This window comes from Anabrus simplex, chromosome 5 (assembly GCF_040414725.1).
Source record: "Anabrus simplex isolate iqAnaSimp1 chromosome 5, ASM4041472v1, whole genome shotgun sequence".
NCBI classification, from domain to species: domain Eukaryota; kingdom Metazoa; phylum Arthropoda; class Insecta; order Orthoptera; family Tettigoniidae; genus Anabrus; species Anabrus simplex.
The window spans coordinates 152137159-152157762 of NC_090269.1; the positions used below are offsets into that span (position 1 = coordinate 152137159).

The 20604-nt window shown below is 35.6% G+C and overlaps 1 protein-coding gene across 1 annotated transcript in view; it reads left to right on the plus strand.

The window, feature by feature from the left end:
- Nup205 (nuclear pore complex protein Nup205) overlaps positions 1 to 20364 on the plus strand; it is a 676487-nt gene extending 656123 nt beyond the window's left edge. Inside the window, exons 33-34 of the mRNA XM_067147168.2 lie at positions 3857 to 3981; positions 19887 to 20364. Coding sequence (XP_067003269.1) covers positions 3857 to 3981; positions 19887 to 19970 — 209 coding nt within the window. The 3' untranslated portion in view covers positions 19971 to 20364. The remainder of the gene's footprint in view (positions 1 to 3856; positions 3982 to 19886) is intronic.
- The last annotated feature ends 240 nt before the right edge of the window (positions 20365 to 20604 follow it).

Below are 20604 nucleotides of genomic sequence, written 5' to 3' on the forward strand. Positions count from 1 at the left end.
AGGGTGAGTACAGGGCGTAGGGGAAGGAATTGTGGTGGGAGTTGTATTTGTTAACGTATTGGAAGGTTTACGGTTGAAAATTTTTGAAATTTTACTGTTATCTGATTTAAAAGTTTGTAGCAATTTTGGCAATTGTTCTATTAATGGGCTTTTTATTTTGATTGCATCGTTTAGGTTTTTTCCCCTATTGAAATGCTGATCTAAATAAATATAAATGTTTTCGTATTCAGTCATTAACTTTCCTTTCTCAATTCTTTTTGTTACCATGAGGTCCTTATCTATTGTGCTAAATTGATGGCTGGTTTCTTTCATATGGTTAGCCGTTGTGGAATACTTATTACCCATTTTAATGCGTTATAGTGTTCCATATATCTTGAGAGAAAACTGTACCCAGTCTGGCCAACATATGAGAAATTGCACTGTGTGCATGTTAATCTATATATTCCGGTTCCCAGAATTCATCTTTATTTACATTAACTGTATTATGATTAAAGAAGATATTTCTGTTAGTGCTATTTGTAGATCTCGTTTTTGTTTTTTGTTTTTCAAGGAATTTGTAATTTGGTGAATCGCAGGATTGGTGTAGGTGAAAGTAGCATATTTTGATTTTTTAGTCTTCTCTAGAGTAAGATTATAGGTGGGCCGGCACAAGGTTGCACTTGACAGTTGTAATTCTTGTTGGCACCACTACAGAAATGAAATTAAGAACGTCACCCATCAATCAGAATTACCAATCTACTATATTTTATGTCGGATACAGTTACGCATTTTAACATGAATAAAATTTGTATTTCATACTGTATAGTGCTTATAATATTTGATTTGCTTATACAAATATGAGCATTTAAAAAACATAAGGTTTAAGCGAGCCAAAAAATAAATACGAACTATTTTCAGTTGATTTTTGTTGGCAATATGGGTAGTATAGTGGTGCCATCTATATCTAGCTTGACTACCGTATTGAAGTATTGCCGTTTCGTCTGTCGTCGCTAGCACGTGATCAGGTGTGATTTGCGAGTTTGTGAAAGTTTTGTTTTTTTCTTTGTGAGATAATTGTGAAATAAATTTTATTTTAACAAATGCAGTGCAATGTCACGGAAACGAGAACATAGTTATGAACCGTAGCAGTAGTGGAAACAGGGCTGATAGTAGGGACTTGTTTCACATCACTTCGGGAAAGAAACGATTGAAGCTATCTCCTGTAACAGGAATTAATTCTTTCCAGACTGATGCAATACGAATACACGTGTACGATTATTAGAGCTCAAAGTCCCTTCTGTCATTGCTATGGACAATGCACCTTACCACTCCGTAATAATGGACAAGACTCCTACTTCGAGCACTCATAAAAAACTCTTAGTGGAATTTCTGCAGGAAAGAAATATCCCAGCTCATATGTGTATGACTAAATTAGTCGATGAGGTAGCGAAGTAACGAGGTTGCCGCCGTACCACTGTCACTTCATCCTCATTGAGTTGGTACCAGTACGGTATGGGGTGAAGTAAAACATTACCTACGCACTAATAACAAGTCCTTCACAATAATTACTGAAGTGGAAGGACTGTTCCGGGAGAGTATTGTTCGAATGGATGCGGTTTTGTGGAGGAGGAAAGTTAGCCATGTCGCAACATTCATTAACTCGGCAATGGCAATACATGGAATCAACCGTGACTGTCAGGAGTTGATGATCTGCCTAGACGATGATGACAATAACAACGAAGACGACGGTAGTGATAACAGTGATCTGGAGGGTATCGAGCCTCTATCTGTATGAATCAGGTATGAAAATAAGGTTTCTGAATTTTCGTAAATTTTATAGATTTTGCTTGAAACCTTTTGTGTTAGCACCGGTGTATATTATTCTAACATTTATTGGTGTATTTAAAGTGAGCTTCTTGTCAGCCGATTTCTTCCTTATTTTCTAACATCGCGATAATAAGCACTTCATAGTATATGCATCTCGTATCATTTTGTGTTTTTTGTGTATTTTATTGTAAACTTAATCGGTGTGTTGAAAGTTTGATTTTTGTTGGCCGATTTCATTTGTATTGTGTATCATCGTGATGACATTAAAAGAATTTCTCCCATGTTTTTAAAAACTCACATGTCGTGCAATCGGCTGTTGTTGCGGTGGCAACTTGGCTTTGTGCGCCATTGCAGTGTGACATTGTGCACAGCTGTCATGTGCAACCTTACACCGGCCCACCCATAGTGGCCAGTTTCAGTTTTACTTTCTTAATGATTCGATTAATTGTCTCTATTTTGTAACAACTAATGCTAGTTCGTTTATAAATCTAAGTTCTTTCTTTAGGTTAACTGGTGATAAAGGTATCTTGAAAGCTCTGTATACTAGGTTGAAGAAAGAAGCTTGTTTATGTGATTTCGGACGAAGGGAATAATTTTTTTTATTGTAAATGGGGTGTGTGTCGGTTTTCAATATATCTGAAAGTCAAATCCAAAATTTGTACGTGTTCTGTTTATATCCAGGAAATTTAATGAACCATTGTTTTCATCCTCTTTGGTGAATTTTATGCAACTATCTACCTTGTTTAAAAATTCTAGAATTTTTGTACTATTATTTTTTCGGTGGTCTATTATCACGAACGTGTCAACATACCTCAACCAAAGGCATACTCCTATATTCAGTTTAATTTTTTATTCTTCCAAGTTATCCATATAGATATCGGCTAATATCCCTGAGCTGGGGTCCCCCATTGCCAAGCTTAATTGGTGATAGATCTTGTTATTGAAGGAGAAATAGTTGTTGTTCAATACAAATTTAAGTAGTTTAGTAAATTTGTTTATTTCTAATTTACTTAGATTGCTATGTTTGGATAAATTGGACACAATTATTTTGACTGTTTCGTTAGTAGGTATGTTGGAGTACATGTTAGTGATATCAAAGGAGATAATTTTGTGATGGGGTTGCAGGTTAAACTTTTTTCGTTTTTCACAGAATTCTATTGAGTTTTTGACTGAAGTATTATTGAATTAGTAATGCTTTTTAGAAGCTGGTGTATAAATTTTGATGTCTTATATATGGGGCTATTCTTGCTATTTATGATTGGTCAAATGGGTATGTTGTTTTTGTGTATTTTAGGTAGAGCTTTTGCCTTTTGTATTTTCGGGTTCATGTTTATCAGTTTCTGTTGTTCTTATTCTTTGAATATAAAATCAGAATTTTTAAGAATAGATTTTAAATTTCTTTGGCTTCTGGGGATTGGGTTTTTGTTCACAACCGTATAGGAATTGTCCGGGAAAAATTCTTTGGTTTTCTTAATGTAGTCGTTTTTATTTATAAGAACTATTGTTTTGCTTTTATCTGTCTTAGTGAAAATTACGTTATTAACTTTTATTTTGGTTTTTAAATCCTATATTTGCTTTTTGATAGGGTCTGATTAGAATCTGTTTTCATTTCTTTTATTAAATTTTTGGAGTATCATTTTTATTTCAAATTTAACGTCGTTCTGTGTTTCTATCGGCAGTTTTATGCAACAGTTCAGAACATTCTGCTTAGTGGAGCAGCTCCTTCTTCTTACTCCCAAAGATTGTAACATTTTTGTTACACCTTTTGTCGAAAATCACCAAGAACAAATCGTGCTGTCTTCCTTTAGATCTAGAGGACTTACCTCACCATAGGAATATTTTCTCTCTGAGTACTGGCAGATACACTGCTGGTACACGGGAGGTGCTGATAAGAATGGGCAGTCGACAGTTCTCCTTAGGTCGGTTGTAATTTAAGGGACAAAACAACCCTTGTTGAAAACTTAATTTACTTTAGCATTTAGATTAAGTAATGAGGCAACTCAGAGGTAAATTCTGTTATTTTTGTGTAAGAAAAACCTTTATGTTTCAGGAACTATTCTGTCCACAACGGAAACTTCATGGAAGACTTCAGCTGATGATATTAGCCAGCTCAAACAGGGCTTAGTGTCAGTCTTTAATGACACGTTCAGTAAACAGTTGTTAGAAACAAAACAGGTAAAGTAAATTGTGTAATAATTTTACTTAGTGCATGGCTAATAAAACAAATAAACACGGGCCAGCAAGGGCTCTCGTTCATTAAAACTGAATGTCATAAGAAATATCTCTGGATATCACAGTCATTGATATGGTCTGATATGCAGCTGCCGTGGCTTGTTGTTGGTTCCCACTGACTTTTCCATTCCTTGAGGGGGTGGGTTACAAGTTCTTGTAATCATGTCAGCATGATCACGTCATGAGTTGGTGTGTTGGAGTTAAGAGTGGGCAGATCTCTGTGCACAGGTAGATTTACTCCCCTAAGCTACAAGTGCTAAATGAGTAGAAGAATCTCATGGCATTCCACTTCAAATATCTTCTGACTAGTTCAAGATAAAGATAGGCAGTTTCGACTCGATCATTCAAATTGTTCAGTCGAAGTTTTGTCGGATTAAAAATGGTGGCCGAAGTCATGCATTGCAGTAGCACATGGTTGAGAGGACCTTCCAATTCATTGTCTGAAGGCCGATTGTATAAACCATTTCATCTTAGATCAGAGACGAAATTGATCTCAGTTCACGCTAACTCGGATATTTAGGTTGTATAAACGTTAATCTAAGATCAAATAGCACTGAACTAGGATTCACTTTGACTGGAGAAATTTCCCCTATCAAACTTTTGATCTCAGTTCAAGGAGTTGTTTCTACTCAAGATACAAGAACAGCTGATTGTGAACATATTATCTGTGTTGTTACAGTGAATCATAAGAAAACTCACAAAAGACTATCCTAATACTTTGTTAGCTATAGTTGTCGTCCGAATATAAGCAATATATTCACTGCTAAGTACCTATTTATTTATTTATTTTCCACCTAGTCGATACAATGATTGCCTAAGGCAACTTAATGGTTAAAAGTTGTACATGTTTCGTATATTATCAACATCTTCAGCCACATAACACTATTTGGATGAAAAATACATAAATTGACAAAATAATGCTTTAGAGGAAGTGTCCTTAAAATTAACATAAGATTGACAACATTAAAACAAACAAAAAAATTCAAGAGAAAATATATAAATTATTTCTACAGTTGAAAGCAGTTGTCAAGGAAACACTTGTACAATATTCCATAGAGAATATGTCCTAATGAATATTCTTTTCTTAATAATTCATGAAAAAAGGTCATTTTATAAATTAAAAATTATACAATTTGAAAGTAATTGTCGAAATGAAGAAATCCAGATATCACAATGTAGCTCTTATTACTAATGCAGATGAAAATATTACTGATTCCTAGTTGTCAATTCTTATTAAGCCTGCTTTCCTTTGGAACAGTAACTCCTGTCATTCTTTCACAGTCTTGCGTCTGGTGTGATATCGATGGTGCGTTCTTCCCTGCTGTTGCACCTGAGGAGGTGGAGGAGCGGGGGATATAGGTGTGTCAAGAACCTCCTTGCTGTCATCTATAGCTTCAACTGAGGAGGAATAAGTTGTAGGACTATCTGTAGGTGGAGAAATTCCTATTCTTTTTTCTTGATCTTTCTCAAGCATTTTCAAATATACTAGAATTTGATCATATAAAGGATTCTTATATTCTACAGCCTCATTAAGGTTATCATTTTTCTTTACAAGTTGGTCTAGATAAATGTATAGATGTGCATTCATTAAGCTGCCCTTTTTTAATTTTTTTATGATGGTCAGGTCTTGTCCTATGTTGGGAAATTTGTGACCTGTGGCAGTCATGTGTGATCCCATAGCTGAGAATCTTCCATGTTTTTCAGCATTCACATTTTCTAAATATCTTACTTTAAAATTGCGGCTAGATTGTCCTATGTATGTATTCTTGCGCTCAAAGCATGTAAGTTTATATATTCCCGAATCAAAAAATTTATCTTTTTCCGAGAGATTTATTGTATCGTGGTTGAAAATACTCTGTTTCATGTTGTTATTGGTGGACGATGTTTACGCTATAATAGATAGACTCACCGATAGCAAAAAAGTTTAGAAGAAGAAGTAGAAAGATCACTTAATTTTCTGGACGTAGTCACAACGAGGGAGAAAAAGGATTTTCTTTCAAAATACACAGAAAATCCACTTTCACACTGACCACTATCAAAAACAACTCATTACACCCTGAGGCACAGAAAAGATCAGCATATTATAGTTATGTTAACAGAGCGTTTAGTATTCCTTTATCCAAATCTGAAAGGAATAAAGAACTGTTGTTTATCCGACAACAAGCCCTTTTGAATGGTTTCAACAATAACATGATTGATATTTTAATTAATAAATTTTCAGAGAAGCCACAATCTAAATTAGCAATCGAACCTAGTAAAACATCCAAACATACACGTAATAACAAATTTATTTAAGAGAAAAAATTTAAAATTGCATTTTCCACCAATAACAACATGAAACATAGTATCTTCAACCATGATACACTAAATCTCTCGGAAAAAGATAAATTTTTTGATTCGGGAATATATAAACTTACATGCTTTGAGTGCAAGAATACATACATAGGACAATCTGGCCGCAATTTTAAAGTAAGATATTTAGAAAATGTGAATGCTGAAAAACGTAGAAGATTCTCAGCTATGGGATCACACGACTGCCACAGGTCATAAATTTACCAACATAGGACAAGACCTGACCATCATAAAAAAATAAAAGGGCAGCTTAATGAACGCACATGAAGATCTATACAGTTATCTAGACCAACTTGTAAAGAAAAATGATAACCTTAATGAGGCTGTAGAATATAAGAACCCTTTATATATCAAATTCTAGTATATTTGAAAATGCTTGAGAAAGATCAAGAAAAAAGAATAGGAATTTCTCCACCTACAGATAGTCCTACAACTTATTCCTCCTCAGTTGAAGCTATAGATGACAGCAAGGAGGTTCTTGACGCACGTATATCCCCCACTCTTCCACCTCCTCAGGTGCAAGAGCAAGGAAGAACGCACCATCGATATTACACCAGACACAAGACTGTGAAAGAATGACAGGAGTTACTATTCCAAAGGAAAGCAGGCTTAATAAGAATTGACAACTAGGAATCAGTAATATTTTCATCTGCATTAGTAATAAGAGCCACATTGTGATATCTAGATTTCTTCATTTCGACAATTACTTTCAAATTGTATAATTTTTTATTTATAAATTGACCGTTTTTCATGAATTATTAAGAAAAGAATATTCATTAGGACATATTCTCTATGGAATATTGTACAAGTGTTTCCTTGACAACTGCTTTCAATTGCAGAAATAATTTATATATTTTCTCTTGAGTTTTTTTGTTTGTTTTAATGTTGTCAATCTTATGTTAATTTTAAGGACACTTCCTCTAAAGCATTATTTTGTCAATTTATGTATTTTTCATCTAAACAGTGTTATGTGGCTGAAGATGTTGATAATATACGAAACATGTACCATTTTTAACCATTAAGTTGCCTTAATCAATCATTGTATCGACTAGGTGCAAAATAAATAAATACTTAGTAGTGAATCTATTGAAGTGCGATACGGACCATGAAGCTGATTTTATGTAATAAATATAAGCAATATTACGCTTCCAATAATGCAGTGAAACATACCCTCTATGAAATTGCTTACGATATTATATTATCTCGTTCATGTTTTACAGATGTCTGATAGAGGGTCATTCAGCTAAGTTGTCCATCTCAAATAACATATGGACCGTTCAAGATAGAATAGCGTCAATATCCTCTGAAACAATGCTATTACCAGTAACTTTGTTTTTAATATGGAATTAGACCTTTCTTTACACCTAGCCTTAAATCTACAAATATTATAATTTCGGCACTGATTATTCCGAAAATCGATCCAACTACTTCTCGAGAATATGTAACATATTCAAACATGCTTCATTTGCCAGCTGGGGAATGCCCTGTTTGATTCGCGCTACATATGAAACATGAGCTAGCCATTGACATGCAGACTTGCTTCACCTTTTCCTGACAGCTACGTATTCGCTCTGCTGTGCTCATAAAAGCACTATGACTAAATTTATGATGCAAAACCTCTTTAATATCACCATAGGTAACAGGTACGGTAAAGGAAAAACGGACGTGCACCGGGCTCTAAGTGACAACATTTTCATCCTGCCGTGATATTAAACCACACATGACCAAACAAATGTCCACGAACCTACTATGCTGATGTAGCAGGAGGAGAGGTGATACTCCCACGTGGCGTGTCCCAGGTGGCGAATAAGGGGGTCCTAACCGGCTTGCCAGCGGACTTGAGGGAAAGAAAATACCTCTCATGGACCAAAAACACAACCCCCTGTGGGTGGGGGGCGCAGATAAAGAATACGCTCACGGAATCCCCTGCCTGTCGTAAGAGGCGACTAAAAGGGGCGACCAAGGGATGATCAAATTAGAACCCTGAGACTACTTGTAATTAGTACCATCACGCAGGGAAAACCATGGGTCGCTTTTACTTGCACAAAGTACCACTATGTTAGGTACAAAACAGGTTTGTGATTATTAGTGACAGTGTGTGGCTCAGGATGCATTTTACAGTACCTGTTATTCGTACCCCTAGATGAACAACACCATGAGATGAGCGACACCATGGTTCTACCTTGCCTATGCTTAGTACCCACTATGTGGGGAACACCACAGGATAGTTCGAGTCCCTGTTGTTAGTCCACTTATGTGAGGAAAGCCGTAGGTTTGTTTTCCCTGTATAGGTTTGCGTTGCCTGTAAATAGAGCTGCAGTGTGCGAAATACCATAGATCTGTGTTACATGTGCAAATTTCATTATCTGTGAGTAGTACCATAATGTGTGGAATACCGTGAGTCTACGCTACTTATGATTAGTACCGCAACACGACAAATAGCATGGTTCTATTTTCCTACCGATAAGTACCATTATGAGGGGCCGATGACCTGGATTTTGGACCCGTTTCGACTACAAGCATCATCGATTCAGTATTATGTTTTAGAAGCAGTCCCTTGGTCAGTAATTCCATTTTTTAACACTAGTTTCTGGGAATGTGGGGCATCGCGGGTCGGATCCACTGATTGTTTTAACTTCATATCCATCCATTCGTTCTTCGTCCTCACGTTTTTGAATTCTGGCCAGTGGAGGATTATGGATTTTTAAATTGTCATAACATTTTGTCTCATTTTGTACCATTAGGGGCCAATGACCTAGATGTTAGGCCCCTTTTAAACTACAATCATCATCATCATCAACGCCAAACGAGCCTAGTTGGCAATTATCCCTTCTTAACACTAATCCCTTTAATTTATAATAATATAAGAACTTTATTTTAACTCAACCTATTCAATACACTACAAGATGTTAACGTATTAGTTAAACATCGTTAAAAATCGTTGAGACATGTTTCGCCCCTTCTGTGGGGCATCATCAGTCATATCAAATACCTCAAAATTCTACCAGACGTCTGGTTGGAAATGATAAAAATATGTTACCTGAGTGAATACATTAAAACACATTTACAAGATCTTATCATTAACAAAATATCAAAATGAAATATAAAATGTTACACTAGTGAACACGTTGGTGAATTTTTAGTCAAAACAAGGCCGTCCTATTGTACAGTATTGACAATAATGGTAGTTAAAGTCTTATTTGGTGCTAAGTTCGAAGACAGTTTAAAAATTTATGTACAAATGTTGAGAATGAATGCAGAATACATATAATTGCAATTTACTGTACATGTATTTTATATTGTAAAATCATGTGAGAAAAACATTCCAAATTTGTATTAATATCCATGGAAGAAAAAGGTTTTTTTTACTCCGGACCTCAATATTACGGTCCTGGTGCAGTCTAATCAGAAATGGCTTCAAGATGTGAAATTTTGTATGTGATTAATGATCAGCTCATGTAAAAATTTTGCATTACATCATAATTCAACTTGGATGTTTATGTTGACTAATTATATTTTAGACTCAAACAAAATAGTTTGTCAAAGTATGCATGGGCTAATCGCTTCCATTGGACACTCTCAAAAACACTCACTTTCAACAACAAGATATACAAACAAGAAGGTCTAGCCATGGAAGATCCCAACTCGGGAATACTCACCGAAATTTACATGGATAATCTCTAAAATAATAAAATAACAAATAGCATTAATGGATTGTGTCTTTGGCTACGCTATGTCGATGACACATTAGCAATAATAGATAAAAATTGCAACAATAGTGAAGACATACTAACCTACTTAAATAGCCTAGACAACTGCATCATGTTCACCAGAGAGGACAAGGATAATAATTTAATCAATTTTCTCGACATTACAATTACCAGGATCTTAAACAATTTCGATTTCCAAATTTACAGAAAACCTTCGTTCACTCCCACAACCATAAAACAAAATTCTCTTCACTCAGTCACACAAACAAGCCTCATTTTACAGCTTAGTGTACAGAGCGCTAAAAATTCCCATGTCAACCGCCAACTTGAGAAAAGAAATACCATAAAAGAAATAGCTGTTTTCAATGGATACAATCCCTCAATCATACATAAAATAATCAATAAAGTGAAATTGAAATTGACCACGAACCTCTCCCCAATGGAAAAAAACAAATCAAAGTACGCAACCTTTACCTATACTAATCCCATCATACATCAAATCGCTACCCCTTTAAGGAAACATGACTTTAAGATAGCCTTTAAGACACAAAATTCAAATCAAAAGTTATTCTTCAACCACAACAAGATAAACTCGGACAACAATAAATTTTTGGGTTCCGGCATTTACAGACTGAAATGCGCTGAATGCAATACTTTATACATCGGTCAAACCGGAAGAAGCTTCACAACTAGATATACAGAACATTTTAATGCCCAGAAACGCAACAAACGCTCGGCAATGAGCATCCATTTGAAGGACACAGGACACAGTTTCACCACAATCGAACAAGATCTCCAAATTTTAAAAAGACTAGATAAAGTCAGACTCATGACCGAGTTTGAAAATTTGTACATTTTCTTGGACCAAAAATACAATAGTAATAAAAACTTAAATGATCCAATTGACAACCGAAGCCCTCTTTATGAACAATTAATAATTTCGTTCAACAAGTTAAATCTGAAAGACAAAAGATTAGTTGACGTCCTCAAAACAACCTCCTCAAGTACCCCCACTAAGCCGTTCAACTTATCACGCCCCTGTTCTCCCTCCAGTACATACAACACCTTCCCATGCGCCTTCTCAGGCCCACTCCCCTCCAACAAGATGTCACACATACAATACGAGGAGCAAGATGTTAGTGACAGCCAGTGCTTCAAAAACCTCTTAGCAATAAGGTAACAGCCCAACAACACTTAAGGCAAGTTTTTAACTTCACAGTCTCAACTGTCCAACGCATTCATTCTTTGTCTTTTCCCGTCATTTCACGCAACTAATTAAGGACTTATCCTTCCTTTCAGATTTTCACATACATAAGACAGCTCAACATTAATTACATCGGACAACGTCTTGACTGTCGCCCATTCAACCAATAAAACTGCAATCCCATACTTCAACAACAACATAAACACACGGAGAAACTTAAAAACACTAGTCAATTGGGAAGACTTAACCTCCCTCATTCGAGCCATTATTTTTACTGTTTTCAACATGGTTCCTTTTGAATCAAATATCAACTGTTGTTTACATGCATTAGGCACTCCTTCTTCACAGAGAGTGTCCAACATATTTTTATCATTTCCAACCAGACGTCTGGTAGAATTTTGAGGTATTTGATATGACTGATGATGCCCCACAGAAGGGGTGAAACATGTCTCAACGATCTTTAACGAATACGTTAACATCTTGTACTGTATTGAATAGGTTGAGTTAAAATAAATTTCTTATATTTTTATAAATTAAGATACTTTCAATACGGAAAATGATTTTCATTACTTGTAATTAATCGCTTTTTCAAAAAATTAAAAGAAAGAATAGCTACGTAGGTCGTGAAAATGATTCACTAGGTTTCGCAAACCTAATACCATGAGGATCAGGGGAAAAAAACAAGGGTTGACTGAGGGAAGTCGGATATCCGTTTTTCCTTCACCTGTGTTCGCTGCAAGAAAAGCATATGAAGAAATTCCAGTACATGCTGCAAACGACTTTCATGAAAGAGAGAACAATGTTATGAGGATAGCAGTTATTAATAATGTAATAATATTTACGAAAGTATACAGTTGGGCTATAGTGAAAAGTGCATAATACAGCTGTTCAACTAACCTAATATACTGTATTCTAACCTAATTATTGCTGTAGTATATCTACAACAACAAAAATAAATTTAAATACAAAAGCTAAAACAAAATATATTTTACAATACTTGCCCCTATTAATATCACTGTACTGTGCATTTAATCCCAGTCTTCCTTCTTGGCCAAGCCTATAATTTTTTTTTTTCTCTCTCTCTAAAATTTCCAACTCTTTGATTTAAGGTTTAAGGTCTCCATTGTCACCCTATGTTCAGCTTGTAAACATTCCATTTTCATCTTGTGCTCACTTTCTAAACATTCTAATCTTCTTTTATAAAACACACTCTGTATATCAAGTACACTGTCCTCAGTCTTCTTTCTCTTCGGCGATCTTAACTTCGTGACTTCATCAGCTGTTTTCGAGGTCGAAGCAAGAGCAGTGTGCAGATCAGCTGGTAGGCCTATTGGTTTTGATTCAGGAACGTGAAATAGAAGAAATAAAGATGTGTAGGCCTATTGCTTGCCAAGAAATTTAATGTCTTAAAGGGACTAATGTACTTGTTCAATACAGATACTTTCTACAACCTCAGTATGGACTGGTATCTCTTCAAAAACTATCAAATGTTCCCCCTCCTGCGCTGCAATAGCTTGTGACTCATCAGAGGTAGAGACGGAAATAAAGTCATTGCCACCGTGCAACTCTGAAACAAAACAGCAAAAGACTATATCTCATCAACAGGAACTTTTGTTGAAGTGTAACAACAAAATTATTTTGGTTTAAAAGGCAGGTGATACAGTTATTTAGGTCTCTTAAGGTAGCATCTTATACAGTAAAATGTAGCTCACCTGACAACCTCAGAATGAAAATTGGTATCGTCGTCATATGGATTGGCCACGGGAAAAAATTGGGCCTGCAGGGCAGCAACCAAGTTCTGTCCCGTCTCATCCATGGTTGGTCTGTTAAAATTAACACCTCCTGTCTTTTTCAGTTGCATCTTTGAAAAATGTTTTAGGTTAGTATTTGCATTGTTTTTGATAACAAAATAACATTTCCATATTATATTTTATAACTTACCTTATCAACGACAAATGCTTTCTTCGTTCTCTTTTTTATATTCTTGTAGCACAACTTTGTTTGCCAAGACCAATTAGGCCGATGTATGTTAAGAGAATTGAAATCTGAAGCAACATTTTTCCAAGCATCCTGCTTTTGCGCGGATGTTATTGCATCCGTCATTTTTTACTCTATAATATGTTTATATTTCCCCAAAAGTATTTCAACTAGGAAATACTTATCTTCCTTGAAAAAATGAGGAGAATGGTCCTTTTTCTGCTTAATTTCAGTCATTAATTATTTTTCTTCTTTTCACACAGCACACAAGAATAGGAAGGAAAACAGTCTGACAACGCGCACGGCGACCGGCGATACTCACCTGTTTCTGTGATATTGCCAAGCACTCGCATATGAACTGGGATCAAAATTGAACGATTAGTTGATCTTAGATCAGAGTTGTACAACACGACACCGGTCTGATCTCGTATCATTTTCTGAAATTAGATTAAAACTGATCTCCATTCAGTGATGTTTATACATTCAGCCCTAAGAGTGTGACCAGAAAATATTTAATATAACCCACTGCAGTCATTATCATCATCATTTCCTATTATCCAGCTGTAGCTGGGTAGGGGCAAATATGGTTCCTCTCCACTTTCTTCGGTCTCTCCTGTAACACTGTGTCCTTGTCCAGGTTTCTTTCTCTAATACTGCATTGGATTGTGTCCTTCCATCTCAATCGTGGTCGTCCGTGGCCTCTCTTTCCTTGCATTTGCATTTCCATCACCTTTTTTGGCATTCTTTCATCACTCATTCGCTTTATGCACCCAAACAATCTTATTCTATTCTATTCTATACTATCATTCATTTTTTCCACTCCAATTTCTTCCTGGATTTTCTCATTCCTTATTTTGTCTCTTCTACTCTGATCCAAAATAAAAGGCTTCTACTAACATTTGTTTTAGAAAGTGTGATCTGCAATAATACTCGGATATTTTTATTGGCCCCCGTGCATGTTTTCATATTTGGTGTCTGATGTTTTTCACGCCTTTCAGTGCACTGTTATTTTATAAGCCCCAGTGGAAAAGGTTTTCATATTTTGTCGGCGTTCAGGCAGAAGTGACTAAGTCCATTTTTTACGAATTTGAGTTAAATGCACTGCTGGGGTAAAGAAAACACGTTCTACACGATGGCATGGTCATTGTTTTAATAGAATGAACCATTTTGGGAGTGCGGGTTCCTACCCTCTAATGTGAAATCCATTTTTTAAGATTGATGTCCAGGCAATAGTGACTAAGTGGACTTAATCACTTAATATGTAACATACTAGAAGGCATTGCAAAAAGAACTAGGCCAAAAGGTGCGATAGCCTCGCAGTAATACAGAATCATAAATCACTGATTTCTTAAAACCCATTTATCTCAAAACTATGTTTCTGGACTTAGTAACTTCTGCCAGAACGCCGACGATTTGTTCTCTCGTGTTTTTCACACCTTTTCAAACTTTCCTCTTATCATTAGAAATGCTAGATATAGTTTTAACTGTACCTTCAAACACACAACGTAAAATGCCCTCATGTCGGAAAGTTGTATATAGTGTTTCCATATCCCTGTTGGGTGGTTTTTATTTGTATATTCAGTAGTACATTTTCTCGCTTAACACATTCTTTTTCCTTGCCCCTGCAGAAACGTGTTAACAAGGTTTTGCTGTATATAATTTTAGTCATTGAACTTAAGGAGAGAGTATGGCAGTGAAATTTCTGAAAGCTAACTCAGTAAGAACACTTTTTCCATCCAATGTCCTTGCAGTTACCTTCCTGTAAAACATGGTCTTATTATTTCTTCTTTTCCATGTGGATTCTCTTTCCACAAGGAGACAAATACTGTGTGTCTAATGAATCTTTTCTACGTTTTAGCAATTGATATTAACTCGTTTTGGACCAAACATTCCGATATAATTGGATCCAGAAAAGTGAAGTACGTTATATATTAGTAGGAATACATGTTTCGTCTCTTGTGGAGACATCCTCAGTTCCTTAAAAGATAGGCATAAGATTACAAGGACAACTCTTAGCACTATTACAGTGGGTCTATGCATACACACACCGAAATTCAGTTTTGAAAGGATAACCTTAAAATTATATGGATGATAAAGTATTTAAATTGTATCTTGAGCACCAAGCTTAAATTCTATGTGAACACACACACTTAGAATTAAAATCATATAAAATATAATCCATACCGGAGAAATTGGGAAATGCCTTTTGGTCCCAGTTTCAATGATGGTGAAATTCTGACATTCACCTCCCCGTGGTAGAGAGGGGGCAACGGCTGTATATATAGATTATGTACAGGCGGCTAACGAATGAAGGGACTGAGTATCTCCCGGTATAAGGAGACCACCCTCTATCAAGTGCCAATGGCCTCCTAGGAGGACGGATGAGCGGATAGAAGGAAGGGCACTCTTTTGCCCTTGGAGTGAGAAATTGCTCCTAAAGGCAGAAGAGCCACTAGATGGCCAACGGCATAGGATGGAGAAGGCAACGGGAAACCACTCCATTAAAGACCCACTCCACGAATTCATCATTCATCAATCAATATTTCATTAATCATCCTTCCAGATCACATCTGGAATGGTAAACCCTGACTACGGTCAGAAACATTGATCAGATAATCAGCCAAATATGATTAGTCTTCTCACAAATAAATCCACCGGTTTGGACATACAAAATCAGCAGGTCCAAACAAAGACACCACTCGGATACGGTGGGGTGTCACATAGAAGATCAAGGCGAGTCGGACCGCCTGGAAGCCCAACAGATGACATGCAGACACATCAGGTTAAGAAAAGACTGAAATTCAATAAACCAGGACAATTTTCATTTTTTGGACATTAAATATTAATTCAATTATGAAATTTGGCAAGTTAAAACATTTAACAGATGTATTGGACCAGCATAAGATAGTAATAACAGCTCTTCAAGAATTGCACAATACAAATCAGGACCCATTAGAATCAGGAGGATATTGCCTTTACAAAGGTCCTCCAGGGAAAAGTGATGAAGAATGTTCCTCAATTTGGAGTAGGATTCTTGGTCCATAACAGCATATTAGATTCAATTGAAGCTTTTTCTTCGACCTCCCCAAGAATGGCACTCAACAGTTAAAGTAGAGAATAAAACATACACATGCCCCAACGAATGACAAAAATAACAAAGAAAAGGAAGAAACAGAAAAATTTTGGGAAGAATTGGACCAGTTGATATCAGGTATCTCTGATACGCATATTAAAATTTTACTTGGTGACTGTAATGCTAAAATAGGAAAAGAAAAACGATTTCGTACAGTAGTGGGTAAATGGCCAGCGCATAAATTTACAAATAAAAATGGTCAAAGATTAATTGATTTTTGTATAGATCCTGGATTAATTTTGGAATCTACAAGGTTTAAAAGAAGACCACACAAACTAATGACTTGGAAATGCCCTAATATTAAATTGGGGGAGTTCCAGATTGACCATGTGGCCATGGACAAGAATTATCACAAAGAAATTTATAATGTGAAAGTACTCCATGGGGTAGACATAGATTCAGATCACTATATTTCCAAGATTAAAATAAAATTAACGCCAAAAAAGAACAAAATATCCAAATCCAATAGGAGGAAGAAGTATGACCGTAGTTATTTAATTAATAATAAACTGTATTTTGAAATGTCTAAAACTCCTCTAAGCGACAATTTGGGGGCGGTAATTGAAAAATTAAAAACCATAGCTGAAGAAATTGCTCCTCTTAAAAAAAACAAAAGAAACATGCTTGGTGGTATGTGGAGTGTGACACAGCGATTCAAAACAGGCATAAAGCATGGTTGAATGATCAACAAAAGAGAACAGAAAAGTCCTGTGAAGAACTAAATAATGCTAGAAAACAAACAGCCAAAGAAATCAGAAGGGTTAAGAGAAATTATCACAAAGAATCATTAAATGCCATAGATGAAGCATTCATACAACATAAGACGAGGGATTTTTATAAAACGTTTCGACAATACCAATCAAACTATACTCCACCAACACTTATGATGAGAAATACAAATGAAAAACTGGCACATAGTAACCAAGAGAATGCAGAAACTTTAGCTCAATACTTTCAAGAATTACTTAATAGCGAAGAACCAACACAATACCTAGAGTATGACCTTCATTCAAAAAATAAAACACCATTAGAAAAGGTTATACCACCAGATTACAATGAAGTGTTGAAAGCCATCGATTCACTTAAAAATTACAAAGCTTCAGGGGAGAATCAACTAACTGCAGAAATATGGAAGAATGCTAATACACAAACCATTCAGAATTTACATAAATACCACAGAGACATTTGGAATACTGAAAAAATGCCCGAAGTGTGGAATATGGCGATAATACACCCTTTACATAAAAAAGGTGATAGATCCCAACAATTATCGGGGGATATCATTGCTGGATATCACTTACAAAATTTTTTCGAAGTTATTATACATAAGAATTCAAGAACAACTTGACTGTGAACTTGGAGAATACCAAGGAGGCGTTCGTCCAGGGAGAAGTTGTCCGGATCAAATTATTAGTTTAAAGTGGATTTTGAAGCATCATAGGATTAGAAACAAAAAGTTAGTTATCACTTTTGTTGATTTTAAAAAGGCGTATGATAGTATCCATCGTGAGTCATTATTGAATATTCTAAAAGAATTTGGTTTACATCCAAGACTTATTCGCCTTACTGGAATTACCCTTAAGAACACTAAATCTAAAGTCAGATTTAGAAATGAACTCTCAAAGCGATTTGACATTAATATTGGACTTCGGCAGGGAGATGGACTCTCACCATTATTGTTTAATTGCGTGTTGGAAAAAATGATGCGGGAATGGAATAAGATGTGTCAACCTAACATCAAGATTGGCAGAAAAATAAGACTCAATTGTTTAGCATTCGCTGATGATCTTGCACTACTTGCTAATGATATGGAAGAAGTTAAATTACAAATAGAAGAACTTGATAACATAGCAAGAAAAGTTGGATTGCAAATTTCATATGAAAAAACAGGCATAATGCCAACCTTCCCTGTTACAGCACCAACCATTACCTTAGCCAATACCAAACAAATTAAAATTGTGAATAAGTTTAAATATCTTGGTGAAATTATAACTTGGAACACCAACGAAAAATCATCAATAGAAAGCAGAACATTTAAGTTTAAAAAAAGCACAACGAATTACATGGCCGACGTACAAGAAAAATTCTCTTTCAATAAATGCTAAACTTCAACATTACTGTTCCGTCATTAAACCTGAAGCGACTTATGCTTGTGAAACGCTATTTAAATTGAACACCAAAGCAACAACTGATACACTGCAAAAGGTTGACAGAAGGATACTCAGAACAATCATTAATAAAAAACATCAGGTGGATGGACAATGGAGATTATTGCCTAATGCAGTGGTTTATAGGGAAAGTGAATCTATAACAGATACAATGAGAAAAAGAAGAATTGCCTTTTTCTGTCATCTTTCTAGATTAAATGATAATAGGATAATAAAACAACTATTTAATTACTTTTGGAAAAGTAAAACAAAAAATAATTGGTTTAAAGAAGTTCAGAATGATTTAGAAGAGCTGAATATTACAACGAAGCAAATTGAAAATAGAGAAGAAAAAAGGATTCTCAAGAACAAACAAATAAGATTGTCATTAAAAACTGTACAACACAAACAATATGTCATATCTGATGAAGAAAGGGCAGCCAGGTCAGCCAGAATGAAGAGGTTTTGTTAACATAAATCTATTTCGGTTTGATTTAAGTGCTCCAATGTGGGCGTGAACTATGTAAATAATAAATAATCCATTCGGATACCGTTTAAATTATTTATAGCAGTCCGAGTTTAGGAACTGACTATGTCTTTAAAATGTTCCTAAAAATGAGTAAAATGTCAAAGGGAAAACTCCTTCAGATAACAACTGTGTTTTTGTGGAACGTGTTGTAATCCGCCGAAAGTTCCAATATGTTGAGTCTAAAAGTAAAAGAATAGGACATGAAAAAATTGTGTGGATAAAAGCAAGGCCTTTCATGTATAAATTTAAAATATCGTCGTTGCTGGGACAAAAACTCCTATGTGAAAAATTTTAGCTTAGAACTTTGGCCGGTAAGGTTCTGTCATCTAAGGTGCAATATTGTGTGACAGTTGTCAAGGCATTCTTGCTCTTCATAATGTATGTGCTGCGGGTCAGTATATCTCCAAAAATATTAACACATAGGAGGTTTCGTCCCGGCAACGACGATATGTTACTCACTTTCCTGCTCTGCTCTTCTGTAGGGCAGTGTGTGTGACTTGTATAGCACTCGTTGGTTAATTTGAACAGTTGTTAGGGATGGGCGAGGGGCTGTTTGTATTGGTAGGATTCAGTATCTGTAATCCAGTAGTCCATTTGAGTACAGCCTTTATCTGCAACATGGCCACTTGAAAGTGCTACACCAAATTCTCGAAACTGATATATTTCATTGTGCAATGTGGTTTATTACCTAGTTGTATATTTCTGAGGCTATCCTGATCATATTGTACCATGGATATATTTAGTGCTGGTTTATGTTTCTGAAGTTTTTACTGCTTTTTTTCTGTTTCTCCTACAGGAAAAGACAGCTTCAGACAAAGGTTTTGTTGAAGCGCTTGTACGACGAATCAAGAGACTCATTCAGTTTGTTCCGGTCAAATAAGAGTGAAGAGTTTGTAGGAGGAATTAAACATTGTACAGAAACTTGCAATTGTGTGGATGCCATGGTGACTGAGGACTAGATATGTTTGAGAATTCATTTTTTCATACCAGTGATAACAATGAATGAACTGCATTCTATACAGTGTGTAGAGAGTTTTTGTTTTTTCCTTGGATGAATGTATGATGTCTGGCATCAATTAGTTGTATTGTGTTTAAAGAATAACCATTTTTATTTAATGAACTACAGTATATTGCAATTATTTTTAAAAATTAAATTTTGGTAAAATTTTCTGCTGAAGTTATTTCATAAATCACAGTAACCATGTTACACACTATTTACTGGCATATATTGTTACGCACCCTAATTTTTGTTACGGAATTAAATTATGATAATCCTCACTATATCTGGGATAGTTGTCTTCAGATGTCAATGTAAATACAACAAGAATACACTCTGTAACATGCATGCTCGCGCACCATTCTGTTCAAAATCTACTAGTGTCTCCATGTTTGGATTAGTATTGTGTGACTCCTGGCCTAAGGAACTAACAGAAAGTCACACTGTCAGAGTAACTTCAGTAGAACTGTGCCAGGCATACAGTTAAAGATATGGAGCTGTGTACTTTATTCCTGAT